At 41.4% G+C, this 19,719-nt stretch overlaps 2 protein-coding genes across 4 annotated transcripts; one reads left to right on the top strand and one right to left on the bottom strand.

Annotated features, from left to right (window-relative positions):
- Positions 1 to 733: 733 nt before the first annotated feature.
- Positions 734 to 4,720, top strand: trim69 (tripartite motif containing 69). 3 transcript variants are annotated; one of them, XM_069702353.1, is made up of 6 exons: positions 734 to 1,467; positions 1,855 to 1,950; positions 2,137 to 2,370; positions 3,075 to 3,097; positions 3,170 to 3,303; positions 3,419 to 4,720. In XM_069702353.1, the coding sequence occupies exons 1-6, from the start codon at positions 838 to 840 to the stop codon at positions 3,961 to 3,963; spliced, it is 1,662 nt and encodes a 553-aa protein (XP_069558454.1). In that variant the 5' UTR covers positions 734 to 837; the 3' UTR covers positions 3,964 to 4,720. The 3 variants fall into 3 exon arrangements, with proteins under 3 accessions (XP_069558454.1, XP_069558461.1, XP_069558470.1); XM_069702360.1 differs by having other exon boundaries at positions 3,188 to 3,303; positions 3,419 to 4,719; XM_069702369.1 differs by having other exon boundaries at positions 3,537 to 3,934.
- On the bottom strand, positions 4,376 to 19,164 carry LOC138623088 (bone morphogenetic protein 1-like). The gene is made up of 20 exons (XM_069702380.1): positions 19,035 to 19,164; positions 15,294 to 15,404; positions 15,065 to 15,214; positions 14,819 to 14,936; positions 13,964 to 14,142; positions 13,782 to 13,887; positions 12,589 to 12,713; positions 12,290 to 12,405; positions 11,359 to 11,461; positions 11,156 to 11,272; positions 10,856 to 11,001; positions 8,491 to 8,686; positions 8,264 to 8,389; positions 7,507 to 7,670; positions 7,205 to 7,385; positions 6,816 to 6,941; positions 6,257 to 6,384; positions 5,956 to 6,169; positions 5,491 to 5,741; positions 4,376 to 5,401 (listed from the first exon to the last, which is right to left on the bottom strand). The coding sequence occupies exons 1-20, from the start codon at positions 19,162 to 19,164 to the stop codon at positions 5,267 to 5,269; spliced, it is 2,922 nt and encodes a 973-aa protein (XP_069558481.1). The 3' UTR covers positions 4,376 to 5,266.
- Between the last annotated feature and the right edge of the window lie 555 nt (positions 19,165 to 19,719).

Raw genomic sequence — 19,719 nt, 5'->3', positions numbered from 1 at the left:
GTCCTGCTTCGCTCTTTTTACAGAGTGGAAACAATCGGAGCAGCATGAACACTCAGCTTGCATGTTGAAATACTGGACAGATGTTCAGAGGTCCTGAGGGAGTAAACTGTTATAATAACAACAGAGGGAAAAGGGATACTACATGATGCCTGCAGTATTTGTATTTGTCCATGGAAGGACAGCTTCTTTCTTTGTGTAACTCTCTTAATGATCATGTTTACTCTCCACTGGTGAGGATGATTACTCACTTGGCAGAGAGCACTGTCATAAAAAGAAACAGGAAATCTGTTATCTGTTACTACTTACAGATTTCTTCCCTCTCTCCGTCTCAAACACATTCCTGCAAGGACACACACACACACACACACACACACACACACACACACACACACACACACACACACACACACACACACACACACACACACACACACACACACACACACACACACACACACACACACACACACACACACACACAGTCACATAAAGTGGATTTACATTTTTCTGTAGTTACTCTCCAGAAGATTAAGAGTTTAGTGAAGTTGGACTTTCTACGCAGACTTCATTGAACAAACATGCCAAGGAAAGAATATCCATGGTCCGCCTCAGTTTCCTGATTATGTGACGTCAGTCTGAAGGGAAAAGGGGGGGCCACTGAGATCCCCTCACTATCTGATGTGGATGTGAGAGGCTGCTTCTGCACCACCCCCTTCATTCCCCCACAGTCAACAGGAAGGCTGGAGGCCAAGGAGAGTGGCCACACTCTGCAGTAGAGGAAGGACGTAGAGGTCCAGCAGTACAGTCAGAACAAAGGGAAACAACAAAGGCAAAGGAATGAGCAAGAATCAGAAAGAAGTGAAGAAAATCCAGTCAGTTTATCTGCAGAACTTGGAGAAACTAAACCAGGGGATAAAGCCAGACAAAAAAAGTTGGAAACCAAAAGAAGGAGACTTTGCTGTGCCAACAGCAATGGACAAGCTGCGACAGCCCCCCACAGCTGGACAAGTGGCCAAGAGCTCAGCTAACAGAATCAGCCGTGATCTGACCTGCTCCATCTGCTTGGATCTTTTCAAGCAGCCGGTGTCCTTGCCCTGCGATCACACCTTTTGCAGGGGGTGCATTGAGGGTTACTGGACCGGGCCCCGGGGCCCCGGGCAGGGGGGCACGGGCTCCTGCCCTCAGTGCAGGAAGGTGTACCCCGGACAGTGCTACAGGCCCAACCGCATCGTTGCCAACATAGTGGAAAGTTACTGTCATGGTCTGGAGGAGAGCGGGACTGAAGCCTGCTTGGCAGATGTCGGGATGACAGAGAGGGCTCCTGTCCCACGCTGCAACAGACATAGAGAGGAGCTGAAGCTGTACTGCGATGAGGACCAGGAGCTGGTGTGTCTGGTGTGTGGTCTCTCTCAGGAGCACAGGAATCATACCATGGTGTGTGTCCAGGAGGCCGAAAAGAAATACAGGGTAAGTTCAGCTTTAATTAAGTGTCTGTCTCCAGTAAAAGGTTCAGCAGGATGTCAAAATTAGTTTTTAATGATTTATGTTTATTTTCCCAAATTTTACTCTACACTGTATCTAAACATCAACACCTTTGATAGTTTCAAAAAAGTTTTGAGGTTGCAAATGGTCTTCCTCTTGTAATTTGCATGTTAGTCACTGCTGTGCCTCCCTGATTCCTTATTCATGAGCAGAAATCTTAAACAAAAAGGCAGCATTCATTTTCAATGACTATTTTTAAGGTTTTAATTTGTATCCTTTGATGGTTTTTGCTCCACAACAACTCCTAAAAGTCGAAGTGACATTGTTTAATGTGGGTCGACATGCAGTGATGTTGTGTCTCTGTCCCAACAGGCATCTCTGAACAGCTCGATGGATTCCTTAAAAGCTGAGCTCAACACAGCCCTGCAGTACGACAGGGAAGCTGAGGATGAGGTGAAAAAGCTCAAGGTGAGAGGAAACATAGAGATGAGACGTAACTCAATAAAGTCTGGCTCATTCAATTGCCAATATAAAAAAGATTAGACTAGACAGAGTGACCTGTCTCAGTCTGCTCATGGATTTCACGCTTTTGTCCATCTGTGGTTGCACTGTTATGCTCGTTGCCCTGAGTGACAATGTCCATCATCTCCTTAGGAGCACACTGCTGATCTGAAGCAACGCATCGAGGCCCAGTTCAGTGACCTGCACCAGTTCTTGTACCAGGAGGAGAAGCTGCTGCAGGTGAAGCTGAAGACGGAGGAGCGGAGGGAGCTGATTCGCCTGGATGAGCACAAGGCTCTGCTGTGTGTGGAGATCTCCCGTCTGCAGAGGGCCGTCCATGAGATAGAGGCCAAGCTGCAAGAGCAGGACCCGTTCACTCTGCTCCGGGTAGGTTCAGCTAATATGAACTTCATCCATGATACAGTTCATCTGGAAGTTGTTAACAGCATGATGAGTCAGATCTGGGGAGGATCAAGCCGAGAAATGCTGAGCTCTTGATTTCAAACTTATTTGTTTCCAAAACTGTTTTTTTTGACCACATTGAAACAAGGAGTAAAAAGGCCAAATTTCGGATGAAAATTAGTGTTGGACTTCAACTGTTGAGGAGCAGACTCACATTTCTGTGCCAACATGTTAAAGAGGCTCCAACAGCAACACTCAAAATTTAACTGAGCAGGGTGGGACCACTCTGGATTTCCTGTTGAGTTTGCACACCGTTTGTAAAAGGCTGTAATCATGTTGATCAGTCAGTGTGCATGTGTTCCAAAAAAAAAGACTGACATATTGGTAATAATGCAGACACTGTTGCCAAGTTTTTTCTAACAAAAGACTTTTCCTGTCAGTGAGCTCAGACAGGATGTAGGCTACTGATCTCCCTCGCTGATCTGGAGAATAAGAAGTTTAGTTCAGGCATGGGGCCATACTCTGGCCACGGCTACGGGACTTTCCCCAGCCACAAGGAGATTCCACAGGATGGGATAGCGTGAGCTCAGACATTGATGCAATCTGGAAAAAAGCTTCTTTCTGATACAACAGAACTCATTACCAGTCTGTGTCTCTTTTCCTGTGTTTGTTCCTGTGTCTTGTTTCAGAGCATCAAAGTGCTGCTCCAGAGGTGAGTTTGGGAAAAGTCAGACGATTTTTTATCTCTGAAGGGTTCTGCTCTATTCCTCTCTTTACTGTTCAGCTTTACTTTTGTTGGCAGGCCTTCACTGAAGTTTGAGAAACCTGTGTTTACACCGCCCAGCCTATGTGAGGGTCGGTTTGCAGGGCCCCTGCAGTACAGAGTGTGGAAATCCATGAGAGGAAGCCTCTATCCAGGTATTTACTTTGGCTCCTAAATGTCTGAACTCCACAGAAATCTATCTAGCAAACATGAACATGTATTATTAAATAAACTTTGAAATCTTTAGCCTCATACTTTCCCTCTCCTCAGTCCCAGCAGCCATTACATTTAACTCCAGCACAGCCAACCCTTGGCTCAGCCTGACCTCCTCCCTCACCTGTGTTCGGTACCAGACCTTTAACCACAACGTGCTGGACAACCCCTACAGGTTCAACGCTGCCCTGTCACTGCTCGGCAGCCAGGGCTTCACCCACGGGCGCCACTACTGGGAGATTGAAGTCTACAGCAGCACAGTCTGGACCGTCGGGGTGGCCCGGGAGTCGGTGCCCAGAAAGGGAGTCATCAAAGCCCTCCCTGCTAATGGCTTCTGGACTCTCTCCCTCTCTTATGGGATCCAGTACATGGCTGGGACCTCACCTCCCACCGTCCTGTCCCTGGAGGAGCCACTGGCCAGGATTGGCGTGTACCTGGACTACAAGAGAGGCCTGGTGTCCTTTTACAATGCAGAGAGCATGACACACCTGTACACCTTCAGGGAGACCTTCACTGAGACGCTGTATCCTTACTTCAACCTGGGCTTCCTGGATAAAGTGCATGAAAATGAGCCTCTCAAAGTATTCTTACCAAAGATTTAACAGCTGTGACAAAAAAAGGAACAAGAAGTTAAAAGTTACTCAATGAGCATGAAATTGAAAAACATTTATACTCTCTATTGTACAGAACTAAACAGTGGATTTGTAATTTTGTACTAGACATTGAATATTAGATTTGCCTATTCAATAGAAATATGTATGTGTTAAGTAACATTTATGTACAACATTGTTCAGTTTGGAGACTGGATCTACTGCCACAGCTCACTTCAAAGAAGCTGTGCTTCAGTGGAGAATGTGAAACTGTCTGGTTACCTGAATGAGATCAATGTAATGTGATCTTGTGGTTATTTTTTTTTACAGTTTAATATTCTTTCTTGATCATTATTTACTAATACATTCAATAAAACATCTTTTTCACTCAATACATGATTGGACATAGAAAAAAAAAATCGCCTTTTGTTTGTTAAATATTAAGCTTTTTAATCATCATCAGATTTAATCGTATACAGCGCACAAATGGTTCTGATTTTGGATCTCTTCTTTGTACCTGATGTAAAAGATGAATTGAGAGTAATTTTAACCCAAGTTGATCAAAAACCTGTTGAATGTCAAGAGGCACCCAATATAGCACAGACTTATACTAGATTGTAAACTATTTGTCATTTTTAAGGCAAGGTTTTTTTTTTGTATACTCCACGACTGTGATCAAGAAGCTGACTCGCACTTTCTTGCCGCCAGCTTTATGTGTTGTCTTGATTGAGAGCTTGTAGCACCAAAGCACAAAGAAACAAACCAATGCACTAATAAAGGCATGAAGGAATATAGTGAGCTACCAAAATTCGATTCATGATTTAAAAAAATGTTTAAATGGCAGGCCTCAAAGATGCACACAGAAAATTTCACTAAAAAAAGCTGGATTCATGTTTCAGAGATGTCTTTGCAAACCTACAAGGAGAAGTGTTGAATGAGTGGCTGGAGGTCACAATAACCTCTGAAATCTCAACCTTTTCACTTCAGAAAACTTAAAAACAAGAAAAACTATATCACAATATATACATTTTATATCTTGACACAGTGCTATGATGTAATCAGCTCATTACAGGCGGTGTGACTGAGAATACTTTAAGTAAATCAAACTAGTCCTTTTATCCTACGCAGCTATATAATGAGGAAGAGTAAAGATGTAATTTCTCTGCTTCACTCTGTCTAGCAGAAGTCAATGTAAAGTATGTGGGTTGGTGTTTGTGGTATCGACCAGTGCATTCAGTCCTCGCCTGGAAATGGGTGTGACTGACCAAATGTTAGGGGTGAAGTCTCTCTTTAGGTTTGGGGAAAGTTTTGAAAGTCACTTGCTTTCATGTAACGTGTCCTGGAACTTTGTGCTTGTGTAGCGTACATGAAAGCCTTTTTTGTTGATACTGTCATCTGAGTGAAATTTTAAAACGATGGCGTCTCCGGCTGAGTAGACCTCATCTGGAGCCTGGGGGAAAGAAACAGACAAAAAGGTTTTCAAAGAATGATTTAGTTTGAGCTGTGTATACTGCACACGACACACAGTATCAGCCCTACCCCAGATCCACAGTATCGTCCCAGCCTCGGAGACTTGATGTCAGCGCCATCATACAGCTCCACGTAATCATACCCGCAGTCTGCCTCCTCCTCGACCTCAAACACTTGGAAGATGATCTCCACTCCGTAACCCTTCTCCGCCATGACCACCCACAGACAGTCAGAGCCTCCAGGGTAGTTGTTGTCTCCAAACTGTGCATGAGAGTAGAGATCTTTTGTCTTGACCTCGGCTTTAAGGCTTCCTCCGCATTCTGGGAATTCACCACCACAAAATTAGAGGGTCAAAAGGAGAAACTCGTAAAAGTGGGGAAAGAATGCAGCTTTCTGAACACGACAGAAAACAAACCCTCTGTTGAAAATGTCGAATTTTTTGGTGTTCTATTCTTTCTCCAAAATACCCTTTCAGTCTATTTTACAGGCTTTTTGGGGGGATGAGAGCAGTAACTTCATGGTTGCTGTGCCCACCTGCTCTGTATGAAGCCTCGAACCCTCTCTTCTGCACCGAGTTGTCTGAGAAAAAATGCAGGAACATCCTGTTGCCACTGGAGATGACCGGAGAAGGTTTTTTGGTGCCACAAAAGCGTCCCAGATTCGGAGCACGATGGTCTCTCCCGTCATAGATCTCCAGATGGTCGTACGCACACTCCAGATGAGCCTCCATGTCGACCTCATTAAAAACCTGCAAGTCATTCAGAGTGAAATTGAAATAGATACAAATGCTGTAAAGAAAACTGCTTTTCATGGCTTTAAATTTGTCATGACGTACAAGTTTGATTCGATGGCCCGGGGTTGTGAACAGAGACCAGGTGCAGGCCTTCTTACTGGGATATCTATCAGGCCAGTTAGGGCTGCTGATTGTTCCTGACACGCTGTTTACAACATGGTCGCAGCCAGCTGGAGAATGACAAAACAACACATCAGATAAAAACAATGAAAGGGCTCACATCATTTCCTTTTCCACTGCGCAAGTATCATCCGGGGTAATTTGAATAGGCATTTATCAAAAGTGGAGACAAACCAAAGCAAAACCAAACCTTTCCACGTGCAAACATATTTTCTACAAAGGCCAAATAATAAATGGGTTATAGGTCATTGTTAAGTAGCCAGTAAAAGGTCTGTTCACTTAAGAGAACACAGTTTTAATCGACTATTTCTTTTGTAGAAAATAACAGAAGAGATAGAAACCTCAGACATAGACATACAAAATATCCTCAGGCCTAAATACCACAAGAGGTGAGAATATGGTTGATTTAAAGAGTGAACTGACCTTTTAAATCAGTATATTAAATCACACTGATGTAGGAGAGCAGAAGACATACTACTACCTTCCTTGCAGTCATGCTTATTATCGTGAAGCATGAAGCCGCTGCGGCACTGACAGCTGTAGCTTCCGAAGGTGTTTACGCATTCATGCTGGCAGCCTCCATTGACTTTGGAGCACTCGTCTATATCTGTTGAGATGTAAAAAAAAAAAAAAAAAAAAAGATTTCAATTCCTTTGCACAAAGTAATAAGTCACAAGAAAGCGGCAAAACTTATTTTGTAGACATTTTAGGTCCAGATCTGTGTTGTACTATATTGTATTCTTCAAGAAGCGTCAAGAACAGGTTTTCAAAAAGATGTAACATATAGAGTTTAAAAGTACTTTTTACAGTTTAGAAGCATTGGTTCAGTGTGGACTGAATCAATACTCCCTGAGTAAATCAATCACTTACCAGAGAAGAAATGAGCCTTGAAGCCCCTCTTGGAGACAGTGTTGTCTGACTTGAACTCAATCCTCATGTTGTTCTGTTGGGAGGTGATGACCTCAGGTTTCTCTGCTCCACAGAACTTCCCATGAAGCTTTGAGTCAGAACTCATCCCACTGCGCACTTCCACATAATCATATTTACACACCTTGTGGGGAGACAGAAATATGTTGCACTAATGAGGAAAGAATCAACTAAAACTTCTGCAGAATTACTGTGATTTTAACTATGTACACAAGCACTTTACAAACAAGTCAGTGAAAACCTACGTCGTTCCCTTCGGTTTCAAACACATCAAACACCAAGGTGATGCGATACTGAATGGGCGCCACCAGCTGCCACACACAGTTCTTGTTGGGTGGGTATTCTTTGGGCCAACTGGGGGTGCTGAGGGAGCCGTTCAGCTTGGTGATGAATCCGCCACAGGCAGCTGCTGGTGGGGTTTTAGCAGTCGAAGTGAGAGAGACAGACACTGGCATAAATTACAAGACCCCCTTGAGAGTTTGTGAATTTTTTTAACCTTATCCTTAAACCTTTAACTACAGAGGAAGAATATCAAAATAAAGATCCAAATGGGTATACTTGGTGTATTACTGGGTACTGGAATCACACATTAAGGACAGCCTCATACAGTTTCTAGAATATCTGGGAATGCACCGAACTCTCCAGGAGCAAAATTAATTCCAATGTTGGCTAGTGAGTAAAATCTGTCTCTCTGCTCTGACAAGTTGCAGAAGGAGAGCAATGCCCTCTTGTGGGGGAAAAAAAAGCTTCCTGAGAATAAGATCTCCATGAGGCAAAGGAGATCTGTTTATTTTAACATTTGTGGGTCTGGACGAATGTAACGAATAAAATGCCACATACATTTTGACCAAATTGTGAGCATCACAGAGCAGACAGTGACACCATGTGTTGCAGATGCAGACTCCAGTTGACTGGCGGAACGAACTTGCAAGCTGTACTTGATATTTGGAAGCAGTGGCACTCTAATGTTGGTGATGAGTTAATGTGAGGCTCTGCACTCACTCTCACAGCTGCGTCTGTCACCTGCCAGCTCATACCCAGGGTCACAGGCACACCTATAGCTGCCCAGTGTGTTCAGACAGCGCTGCTCGCACTGACCGTTGTCGGGTCTGGAGCACTCGTCCATCTCTAACAAAAATAAAATCGGAATTAAAAGTTTTTATGTTTGGACAATATGCATCACGTTAAATTTTTTATTTTTTTAAAATCCCTCTCATTGACTTTCTGACCTTTAAAGAAGTTGGCAGAAAACCCAGCTTTGTTGATTGATCCATCGGATACAAACTTGAGCCAGAGCTGGTTGGAGCTGCCTTTGATCTCGTCCGGTTTGTCGTAGCCACAGAAACGGCCGAGCACCGGGCTGCTCTCTGAGCCGCCATCCCTCACCTCCACGTAGTCGTAGGCACAGCTGTCATGTCTCTCCACCTGCAGTCACAGCATGGGCAGTGATGTTTTCTAACAGCAGATGATGGTGAGGCCTCGTATGTTCAGCAGTCTGTGATGTTTAAACAGGCCTTCACTCTTCCTCCACTGCACTACTTTATGAAATATTTCACAGTGTTTTACTTCTTAGTTTTACTACTCTGATTCCCTCAGATTACAGAGACACTGAAGGAACACAGGGATTTAGACAAACCTCAAGTAGCTTACTGCGTATATCAAGTTAATTGAACCATACTTCAACTTGAATAATTATTTTACTGTCTGTTATCACTGAGCAGCAGACAAAGACTTGGAACTGAACAAGAAAATGTTGAATTTAAAAAGAAAAAAAGAATTAAGTTGGTAAAGCATTTGTCAGATTGGCCACTCATTTGGAAAACTAGCAGGTACAATTCAACCATCTAATGGGGCATTCAGTATTAAAACCACCTGTCACAATTATTTGTATCCACCCTGCAATACTTTGTAACTAACAACAATATAGGTCAGTGGTCCTCAACTGGTGGGACACGACACAAGGTTACAGAGCCATTTTGAGTGGTTCATGAATGTGTGAATGAGATAAAAGCTGAGGAGAAAAATGTAAAACCTTTATTGTGAATTCTACAAAACTTTAGCTGCTTCGCTTTTATTTATCACCACGCCCAGGGACTGCAGATGGAAATGAGTTTGTAGCTAAATCTGGTACAAAGCATCTTTCCTCTTTTTGAGATTAATGTATTTTGTACATGGTTCCTGTTATAAATTAATTTGATCAACTAATTTTGAAGAACATACATTTACAATGACAGTGTACAGTGGTGTGAAAAAGTGTTTGCCCCCTTCCTGATTTCAAATTTTAAGTTATAGTAATTGAGTAATTGAGATCTATCAGTCTGGAAAAGGTTATAAAGCCATTTCTAAAGCTTTGGGACTCCAGCGAACCACAGTGAGAGCCATTATCCACAAATGGAGAAAACATGGAACAGTGGTGAACCTTCCCAGGAGTGGCCGGCCGACCAAAATTACCCCAAGAGCGCAGCGATGACTCATACAAGAGGTCACAAAAGACCCCACAACAACATCCAAAGAACTGCAGGCCTCACTTGCCTCAGTTAAGATCAGTGTTCATGACTCCACCATAAGAAAGAGACTGGGCAAAAATGGCCCGCATGGCAGAGTTCCAAGACGAAAACCACCGCTGAGCAAAAAGAACATTAAGGCTCGTCTCATTTTTGCCAGAAAACATCTTGATGATCCCCAAGACTTTTGGGAAAATACTCTGTGGACTGACGAGACAAAAGTTGAACTTTTTGGAAAGTGTGTGTCCCATTACATCTGGCGTAAAAGTAACACCGCATTTCAGAAAAAGAGCATCATACCAACAGTAAAATATGGTGGTGGTGGTAGTGTGATGGTCTGGGGCTGTTTTGCTGCTTCAGGACCTGGAAGACTTGCTGTGATAAATGGAACCATGAATTCTACTGTCTACCAAAAAAATCCTGAAGGAGAATGTCCGCCTCAAGCTGAAGCCAACTTGGGTTCTGCAGCAGGACAATGATCCAAAACACACCAGCAAGTCCACCTCTGAATGGCTGAAGAAAAACAAAATGAAGACTTTGGAGTGGCCTAGTCAAGTCCTGACCTGAATCCTATTGAGATGCTGTGGCATGACCTTAAAAAGGTAGTTCCTGCTCAAAAACCCTCCAATGTGGCTGAATTACAACAACTCTGCAAAGATGAGTGGGCCAAAATTCCTCCACAGCTGTAAAAGACTCATTGCAAGTTATCGCAAACGCTTGATTGCAGTTGTTGCTGCTAAGGGTGGCCCAACCAGTTATTAGGTTTAGGGGGCAAACACTTTTTCACACCACTGTATGTGCAGTAGACATTTGCTGTCAGCGTTGTCATGACAGTAACAACTAAAATTAGCATTGTCACATTAGTAGTTGTAAACAGGTTCAGAATTAGATAAATTTGCCTTTACATTTAATTTAAGAAAAGTCTAAAGTTCAGTTTAGACTCTTCAACAGTGGATGAAGGTGTTGTGCTTTACTGCACTAGTTTCTGTGAAATAAAGTGGCAAAAAAAAATCTGGGCTGCAACTTAATGACTTCATAAAACTGCGGGTACTGAGGTTAGACTAGAGAGAACCAATAATGTGTATTTTACCTCAAATGACTGAAATGAGAGGCCAACGTCGAAACCCTGTTCTACTGTGATTTTCCACACACACTCTTTATTGGACTGGTAGTCATCAGGATAATTGGGGGACTGGATCTGGCCGCTGTCCCGCTTTACCTCTCCGCCGCAGATGGCTGCACATGAGTTGAGAGGTGAGATTAATGGCAGTTTATTTCATTCACAAACTTTCTATATCTTCAGCTGTCTACATTACACAGGTATAATAAAAAGAGAAAAATGAGAATGTAGCATACATCGAGTGTGTCTTTTAAATTGACCGTGTCGTACCTTCATAAACAACTGAGAAGCCTTTGCCCACCCAGCTGCTGCTGCTCCTGAATTCAACCCACAGCTGACTGTCGGTGGAGATAATTGGATCTGGAAGTGTGTCGCCACAAAATCGGCCTGCCGAAGTACATTAGAAAATAATGACATTGCCTGTCAGTAAGTACTTCACAGTGCTGAGTATATAACACGCATATAAAATGGACCTTTCAGAGGAGCTTTTCTCCAGAAGCCATCTCGGACCTCCACGTGGTCGTACCAGCACAAGTGACTCCTAAAGAGGTCCATTGAGGTAAAATTCAGAACAATCTAAGATGAAGAGGAAGCAGATGGAAGGCAGGAGGGTTACAAGACATTTTAGACATCAAGATTTAACATCAATCTACAATGTTGTAGATTCATAAGATTCACAAGAGACAAAGATATTCAAACAAAAATAAAACTGTCAGTGTTTTTTTTTTATCGTTTTGTTAAATCTGAGTTGGACAAATGTGTTAGTTATCAATGTGCAAAATAATTTCATTCAAGTGACTCGGAAAATGCAAGTTTTTCATTATTTTAGTTAATGATCCTTTGTGTGAAATGTGTTTATTTACATTAACCATGTTGTTTGGTATCTGTTTGAGCTGAAGGCAGAAGAAAAACAAAATTATTTAAAGCTAATCCATTTACCTTCTGAGATGGTGAACAACATGACCGTAATGATAAATACAACTTTAGAACTTCTTCTTTTACACACGGGTGCACAACATCTCCTTGTAATTGCAGTTAAAGAGTCTGTACTAGACTTTAGACTTATTGGGTTTTTAAATTTACTCACCAATTATGTGATATGGTGAATGGTCTGCACTTATACAGTATATTTTTAAACTTAGCAGTCTCAAAGAGCTTTACAATTTGTCTCCCACTCACACAAACTCAAACACCAATGCCAACAGAGCTGCTAAATGAAATGCTGTCTGCCATTAGGAGCAACTTGGGTTCAGTGTCTTGCTCGAGGACACTTCGACATTGGGTTGATATGGTGAGTTTATTTATTGAAAATGAATATGAAAAGACACTGACTTTCATTTATCTACAACTTGATAAATGTGACCCTTTTGTAGTTAATGCTTCCACATGTTTGTCATCACTCACCTTTTCACCAGGAGTGACAGAAATCCTCCAGACACAGTGAGCGTAGGCTGAGTACCCGTTGGGGAAACCAGGGGATGAGAAGTTTCCAGCACTTTCCTGCAGGCTGTCCCCACACCCTGTCACAAGCACACACCATGAAGAACATAAAACTCTTTTCACTTCCTGTGTACAAAGGTTTGAGCTTTATTTTGAGTACATTCAGATTGGCTATGAAAATTATAAAAGTCTACAAACACGGTGTGATTTCATAATATGGATTATCAGGTAAGTATATCTTCTGCTCATCAAATGCACCTTACTTGCACATTTGTAGAGTTTACGGGCTTGTTCGATGTCCCCTTTGCTAAGCCTCGTCCTCTGTCCAATAGATGGCCTGACCCCATTGACGTCATAACGTGGCAGGATCGTGTCTGAGAAGATGCCTCTGTTTCAAACAAATTCCAAATATGAGCAAAAGAATATTGAAAACTGTGATGATTAAAAAATCAATTCCAGCGCAGAAAGCCTGATGAGAAACAACATCTTCTAACTCTACTGATGTTCAGGGAAATCTGATTTTCAAAACTTAAAACAGAAAGACTGATCAGAGTTCAGGATTTTATCTGCTCCGCCTTCCGTTCAACACCTCGATACTTTATTGATTCTGATAATCTCTCACTGAGTTCGGAGCTCTCACTCTTGCACAGTTCCCATGGTGATACACCCATGAATGACAGGCATGTGCAAACAGAGCGCTCTGAATGGGGCCTTTGACCGGTGCCAGCCGGCTCAGTGGAGCCCGCTCCTGAATGCCAGAGAAAAAGGCCACTCCAAGCCCAAATTGTTTAACAAAGCCTGAACTACCAGGCCTTTATTTAGCTTGGCTTGCCTCCATGACCCAGACCTGCAAATCGGTTATGGAGGTAAAAAACCAAAGCACAGAGAAAAGCAATGGGGCAACAACATGCACGAGACAGAAATAAAAAGGAGACTAGTGTGAAACCATTTCTGTGACAATAAAGGACCAAATCCCTGCAGGGCTCCAATGTTCAGCAATGCTGAATAAAGGGACAAACACCAGGTCAGTGTGGTGGCTCAGCTGGTGATGTAGCAGGATAATAGTGTTACATTTTTTTCAGATGGATGTGAATGAACTTAAATACAGTGTTAAAAGTCACATTATTAGATTATGTATTTTAAACTCAAAAGTTCAAAAAAATTAAAAAGAAATGATTAAAAGTGTCTGGAGTAAGGTAGTGTTGATGATGTCATGGCCAATTGCCAGTTCTAATATATAGGTGGGGTACACAGAGTGAGTCACCAGTTTAAACACCATTTAACCAACAACTGGCTCAGTGGTGCCGTTTAAGAGCCAGTTAATGTGAAAAGGGCAGAGCTGAAAACTCAGGAAACACTGATCTGGGACACAAAACTGAAAAAAAAAAATCCCATTTAAACAATTCCAGCTTTAGGAAATACAAAATGTGATCACGGGAAATCATCACATGCCAACCTGGAAAATGTATTCCTCGCATAATGCATGATGCTTCCAAAGTCATATACTTCTCCCAGTGAGTCAACCTCGCCTGGCTCCATCTTCAGGAAGTTATACTCCTGTCCTAAATGCAAGGAGAAACATCTGGAGCATCAGTGAGAATACACATGCATTGACTTTCAACCATGCAGTGACATTACCTGGTTGGATGTTGTCTCTGATGATGCTTACATGCTCGTCTCGGTCCGGACGTGTGTGTTCATGCCAGAAGCCGATCACGTGGCCGAGTTCATGCACCACGATGCCAAACTTGTCGCAGTTCTTTCCTATGGAGATGGCCTGAGGGCCGCCACCTCTCCTCCCCACGTAGGAGCAGCATCTGGTTGGCAGAGACACCGTTCAGGTCCACATCCTGAAACACTGTTTCTTTTCTGTTACTGCAGCCAGCCAGCAGTCACTAACTTTGTTTACAATTTGTTGAATGTGTAAGTGTTGCCTGCTGTGGATAAAAATGCAGTTGGTGAGAGCAGCAACAGTGATTCAATTAGTGAGTCATTTTATGGGCCAGAAAAACAAAACTACAAGCTGAAAGGTGATAAAAATGCTCACTCACAGAAGCTCATAGAACCTGCAAAGTCATGTAATTATGTTTGTGGGTTTATCACCACAAGTGACACGTTTTACACACCCATTTACTATGTTCAATTGATTTTAGCAGCTTTAACAGTTTAAGCACAGACTGATAGGAAAGTCTGCACGTAATAACCTCATAATAGTAATAATATAACATGCATGTAAAATTTAACCACACGTTAGTTTTACTGGGATGAAACACACTCTGACTGTAGAGACGGCTAATTGATTTTCACATTGTACAAAGTAAATGAAACAAATTAATCAAGTTTATTTCTCTACCTGAAACAGGAGGTGATTTAAAATGTCTAAAACAGTAAATTTAATAAAAGATGCAAAGGCACTTGTAGTGTCCATTAATTAGAATTTTTAGTTTGAGGACAATTGTGCATTTACAGACAGGTAATGTGATCCCAACTCACCCACACGGTCTATAAGTGAAAACAATGTAGCTTTCTTCAGTTGTCCTTTCAGTGAACGTTACACAAGTGTGTTTCTCCCAGTGACGCATCGCCTGACGGAAAATGGCTCGCTGACTGCCTGTAAGGAAACTCTGAATTAGAGTTTGACAGTTTCAGGATGTCCAAGCGGCACATGGCAGAGGGCACATGCTGTACAGTACAGAGCACAACTTGTTGGTAAAAACAGATTTCGCTTCGGAAACTCACCAGTGAAATTCCCGCTGATCACGTAAGGGATGATGCCGTCTGGCCACACTCGTTCCGGTCTGGATGTGGCTGCTCTCCTCTGACGATGAAGACTCTGTGTGTCTGCAACTCTCTCAACTCTGACACTTTCATTGGAAGTGGACCTGTTAACTGTGTAGATTTTGCTTTACCCTACTTACTTTCACTTAATTTGAATTGTTCATATTGTAGAAGATTAGTGCATTGCTACCTGAGTTTGAATGGTTGCTCTGGACAGCGTGCTGTGCATCGTTACCCCTGTGGGCCTCTTTGAACAGGAGGAGGTCTTCTTCATCCAGAGCGATGTCTCCCAAAAAGGCAGCTGTACAGACAGGTAAATGCACATATATATAAATATGTGTTAACAATAAAACAAAAGCATATATTTAGAATGTATCCTGCTATCTTCTATACACTAATACATTGACATGTAGCCTTCAGGACTGCATTATAAGTAACTTCAAGTGTTCAGGAATGTGACAGAGCATTTCTGACAAAAGAAGCTTCGAGTAAAAAAAACCACAAGTCCAACTGAAGAAAAGAATTGAAATCATCAGACCAATCATCAAACTCTCAAAGTTCCATACTATATAGACCTTGGTCATAAAATATAATTAACACATCTTAGCTGATTAGCTCACTGGTTAACTGTTCAGTAGAGCCTGTGTTGTCTGTGCAGATATGATTCACAAAACAGCATGAGAGCATTCAAAAGATTACTGTAGATAAGTCATGGAAACATAGGCTAAAAAAAAGTCCTAACTATGAACTCTTACTAATAAACACTTTTCAAACTCGAAGTAAATACAATGATGCCTGGTATTTGTTACATGATTGGCACGTCTAGTTTGTCCTGGAATGACTTAAATGAACGAGGATAATAACTCTGAATGCGGGATTTATAGTGGCTGTAGTAGGCTCCATTGTTTCTGCTTCTGCAGATCTCTGTCCTGAAAAGAAGCTGAACTCCATATGTTTGTTTGATCAGCAAACACACGTCGTGATTACAGCCTGTGCAGTACACAACAGCACACAAACTGAAACAGATTGGAGGACTGCTGAGTCATTTCAAAGGATAAAGATATACGTGTTGGATACGTGACAGGACTTTGATCACGCTGTGCTACATTTTACAGCGTTGCTGAATAATAAGGCACTCTTTGATTTGTGCCTAATCATTTTTATAGGGGCTTCATATAAATGGCCAATAGAGGATCTCTGTGTAGTTTTACTTTTTCCAAATTTACACACCACTGTTGTAGTGCCTTGATTATAAGCAGCTTAAGATATTTTTTACATAAAATCAAAATTTAATGCATCCTAAAAATTAGACAGTGTATATCTTTTTTTTGGTATTAATTTAAAGATAGAGTAACATTTTGAAATTTCCTGAATTATAATTTCCTACTGAATTTTTTTTAGCAACTCTGACTTTTACACTGCTGAAAAGGTGAAATAACGCATACTGTAACTGCTTAATAGCACAAAGGAATTTTAGAGGAAATGTATTGTCCTCTAAAATTCGTCACCTGTGACTGACCACATTATCGACCGTGAACTGTAGTCACACTATGGACATAGTTTGTTTGCTTTGTGTGTGCGTTGCAGCATAAAGTTCACCAAACATTACATTTATCACTTGCATAAAACTCAAGGTTGTTCATATCTGACAAAATCACAATAATGTCACCTTTATGCTTCCCTTTTCTGCAGCAGCATAAAATTGCCAATTGCAGATTTCCACATATAGAGAATAATTACAGCAGAGTCATGGACTGATTTTGCCCTTTGACACACAAACTAAGTGAACACCAACAATCCCATTCAAAACCAGTTGTGTTTTTTAAAACACAGCAATCATCTGAAATCATCAGTCATAATAGGAATTACTGCTTTGCTGTTTTGATTTTCCCAAAACAATTTGCATCACTGCAAGATTTCTAACATTGTCAACAGTGAAGCAAAGAAGCAAAAGTGGTGTGGAAATAGTTGCAGCTTAAACCCTTCAGGAGTTTCAGACTACATCTCTCAAGCAGCTCACAATGGTTTGAAAAACACATTAGAAACAGGGAAGATTGTCTGTAACAAAAAAAAAAAAGGCTACAACATAATCTTTAAGTGAACAAGGAAAACCTTCAACATCTGTATTAAATTACAAAGTCTTACTCAGAGACATCAGAATCTGAAAAGCCATTTGATATCCTCAAGAGACTGACGAAGATGACACACACACACACGGGAGCCATGTTTTCTAAATAATATTTTGTCTCCTGTTGGATGGTCATATTGTACAAGCAACGCAGCTCACTGGAGTCTTTCCCTGTAAATACCTCTTTCAGGCGTGTGATGTAACAACCTTTGAAAGTATAAATGAAAGGACGTAGCGGGCCCTGTGTCAGCCTTTGAAGTAAATTCACTCATGCAAAGGGTGACTGTAAATGACTGTCACCCCTGCAGCGTGCACCCCATGCCCTGCAGCCAGAGGGATTTCACCGGCGTCCAGCCGAGGACTGAGGCTGGCACGGCCTCAATGACCTCCAGTCTCCAGGCAACTACCTCAGAGTGGAAGAGTGGTGTATTTTGAACGTTTCAGAAGTCACAAGTGAAAAAGGGACCCCAACCTGCCGGAGGCCCCCGGATAACCAAAGTGTTTGTCATGTTCGATGATGGGAAAAATATGTTGTGCAGCTGCATGTCAGTGAATTTAGATGTGAATTCCCAATGCATTAATATATCATCAGGGTACTCTGCATATTTCTGACCAACACATGCGTGATTTATTGAATGGTTGTTTTTTTGAAGACCATGATTTCCCTCCTGTCGTTCAACCTGAGCAGCTTTAAACATACATACAACCCTTTCAACTCCAGGACATATTACAACAATATATCACAAATTCCATGAACTCAGTTAAGGTTCTTGTACTTTACTTGGATATATCCATTGTAAGCTGCTCTATACTAGATTTGAGAAACAAATATTGTACATACCTCACCACATTTCTTTTTGCTGTAGAAATTTACCCAACAGTTTAATGATTATCAACTAATACATAAGAAAAACAGCACAATGCCCCTTAAGCATGGTTATGGCATACAATAATACAATATAACATTAACGAAGGGACCACTATATCACTTAATAAGTACTTTTACTTTACTTACTTGTGTACCTTTTGCTCGTACTTTTGTAATTCCGCATGTAATCAAGTATTTTTTGAATCTATTGTTTCATTTTCCACCACTTCTTCTCATGGGAGTGTCTGAAGAAAGGTGATTCACAGCTACAATACACTTGTTTTACATTTAATCACATTGAACACATTTACAATAGGATGTGGAGGGAAAAGAGTAAGGGGTCCAAATATGTCCTTCAAATATAGTAACTGTGAAGAGAGTATACATTGGACCTTGAAAGTATTCTTGATTTTGCAGTAACTTTTCATACAGGTGCTTCATGTTAAGTAGGTGTAAACATCATCAGTCTTTATGCTACTTTACATCTCTACTCCTTCACATTTTTGAAGCAAACACTGCACTTTTATTCAACTGTGTTGATTTAATAGATTTGCTTGATGGTTAGTTTGAAAATCCAGATTTTAATGCAAAACACTAAAAAATAACATTTACACCACCATCTTATTCATGTGCCATTACATTTCATTAACAATTAGTTACTATTATTTTTTATTATATAATAGTTTATGGTATACTATACTATACATTTTAATTCTATTGGTTACTTTTGCTTACTTTAATTCATTGAGGTGTTCACATCTTTATCACTGAAAGCTATTTTAACTGTTTAAAGTTGATCCTTTTCATCAGTCCAGTTCTGGGTCTAGATGACTTTGGTTATTGGCCAAATAAGACATCATTCATACACAAAAGGAAGTTAAAAAACAAACCAAAAAAAACTCAATTAATTTCATAGGAAGGAAAATGCACGATACCAGCTTTACAGGGATCCTTGTAATCGATTGCATCCTCGAGGTGAGTAAAAGTAGTGTCCAGCTTCCCATCAGCCGCCAGAGAAACGCGCAGCCCGCACAGCAGGAACAAAAACGTAGGAGCGACTTCCATGACTTCTCATCAAATGTCTGGGGGACGTAAAGTTGGGGAGGTTTTGGTAACTGTAGGCGGAAAAAAAGGGAAAGAAGAAAAAGTTGCTCGACAGCAGCGGTGTGGTTTTTATAAACGCTGTTTTCTCACGTCTCCATGCTGCTGCAGAGACTCGCTGTCATACAGGACCGAGAGCGGAGCTCAGCGCACAGCCAACCACACATCCATGCCTCTGAAGAGGTACTTCACCTGCAGGCAGATGGCTTATGTGCACTTACATAAGGAGTAAGTACCCGGTAAACTTCACTTAATTTCTATTACTTTATGTTTAGTACAGTGTCTTAGATTTTAGATCATATGATCACGCATGGAGCCAAATTATTGAGGGATATGAACAAAAGTTGCAGCTTTGAGCTCCTGGCATGTAACAGTTGCTTATATAATTTATTTAAAATAACCTACATTTTTAAATTGCATCAACTATTTAAAAATTAATTATACATGCTTCAGAGACATTATCAGGTCTGATTCTTGACCCGGTGGACCACCTGCAGGCTGCAGGTCCACACATTCAAC

This window comes from Brachyistius frenatus, unplaced genomic scaffold (assembly GCF_029030835.1).
Source record: "Brachyistius frenatus isolate BFR_SWC_R1_liver_20210118 unplaced genomic scaffold, ASM2903083v1 Contig_3, whole genome shotgun sequence".
NCBI lineage: Eukaryota > Metazoa > Chordata > Actinopteri > Embiotocidae > Brachyistius > Brachyistius frenatus.
The sequence above is the reverse complement of the archived record's forward strand: the minus strand, read 5'-3'. Positions and strand labels throughout refer to the sequence as shown.

Excerpts from the sequence above, each read along its gene's own strand:
- trim69 (XM_069702353.1), top strand. The coding sequence starts at position 838 with ATGAGCAAGAATCAGAAAGAAGTGAAGAAAATCCAGTCAGTTTATCTG. Across the intron at positions 1,951-2,136 it reads ATGAGGTGAAAAAGCTCAAG|GAGCACACTGCTGATCTGAA; the intron begins GTGAGAGGAAAC and ends TCATCTCCTTAG. Across the intron at positions 3,098-3,169 it reads ATCAAAGTGCTGCTCCAGAG|CTTTACTTTTGTTGGCAGGC; the intron begins GTGAGTTTGGGA and ends TTTACTGTTCAG.
- LOC138623088 (XM_069702380.1), bottom strand. The coding sequence starts at position 19,164 with ATGGAAGTCGCTCCTACGTTTTTGTTCCTGCTGTGCGGGCTGCGCGTT. Across the intron at positions 11,002-11,155 it reads CTTCTCAGTTGTTTATGAAG|CCATCTGCGGCGGAGAGGTA; the intron begins GTACGACACGGT and ends ACTCATGTGCAG. Across the intron at positions 6,942-7,204 it reads CAAGGCTCATTTCTTCTCTG|ATATAGACGAGTGCTCCAAA; the intron begins GTAAGTGATTGA and ends ACATCTCAACAG.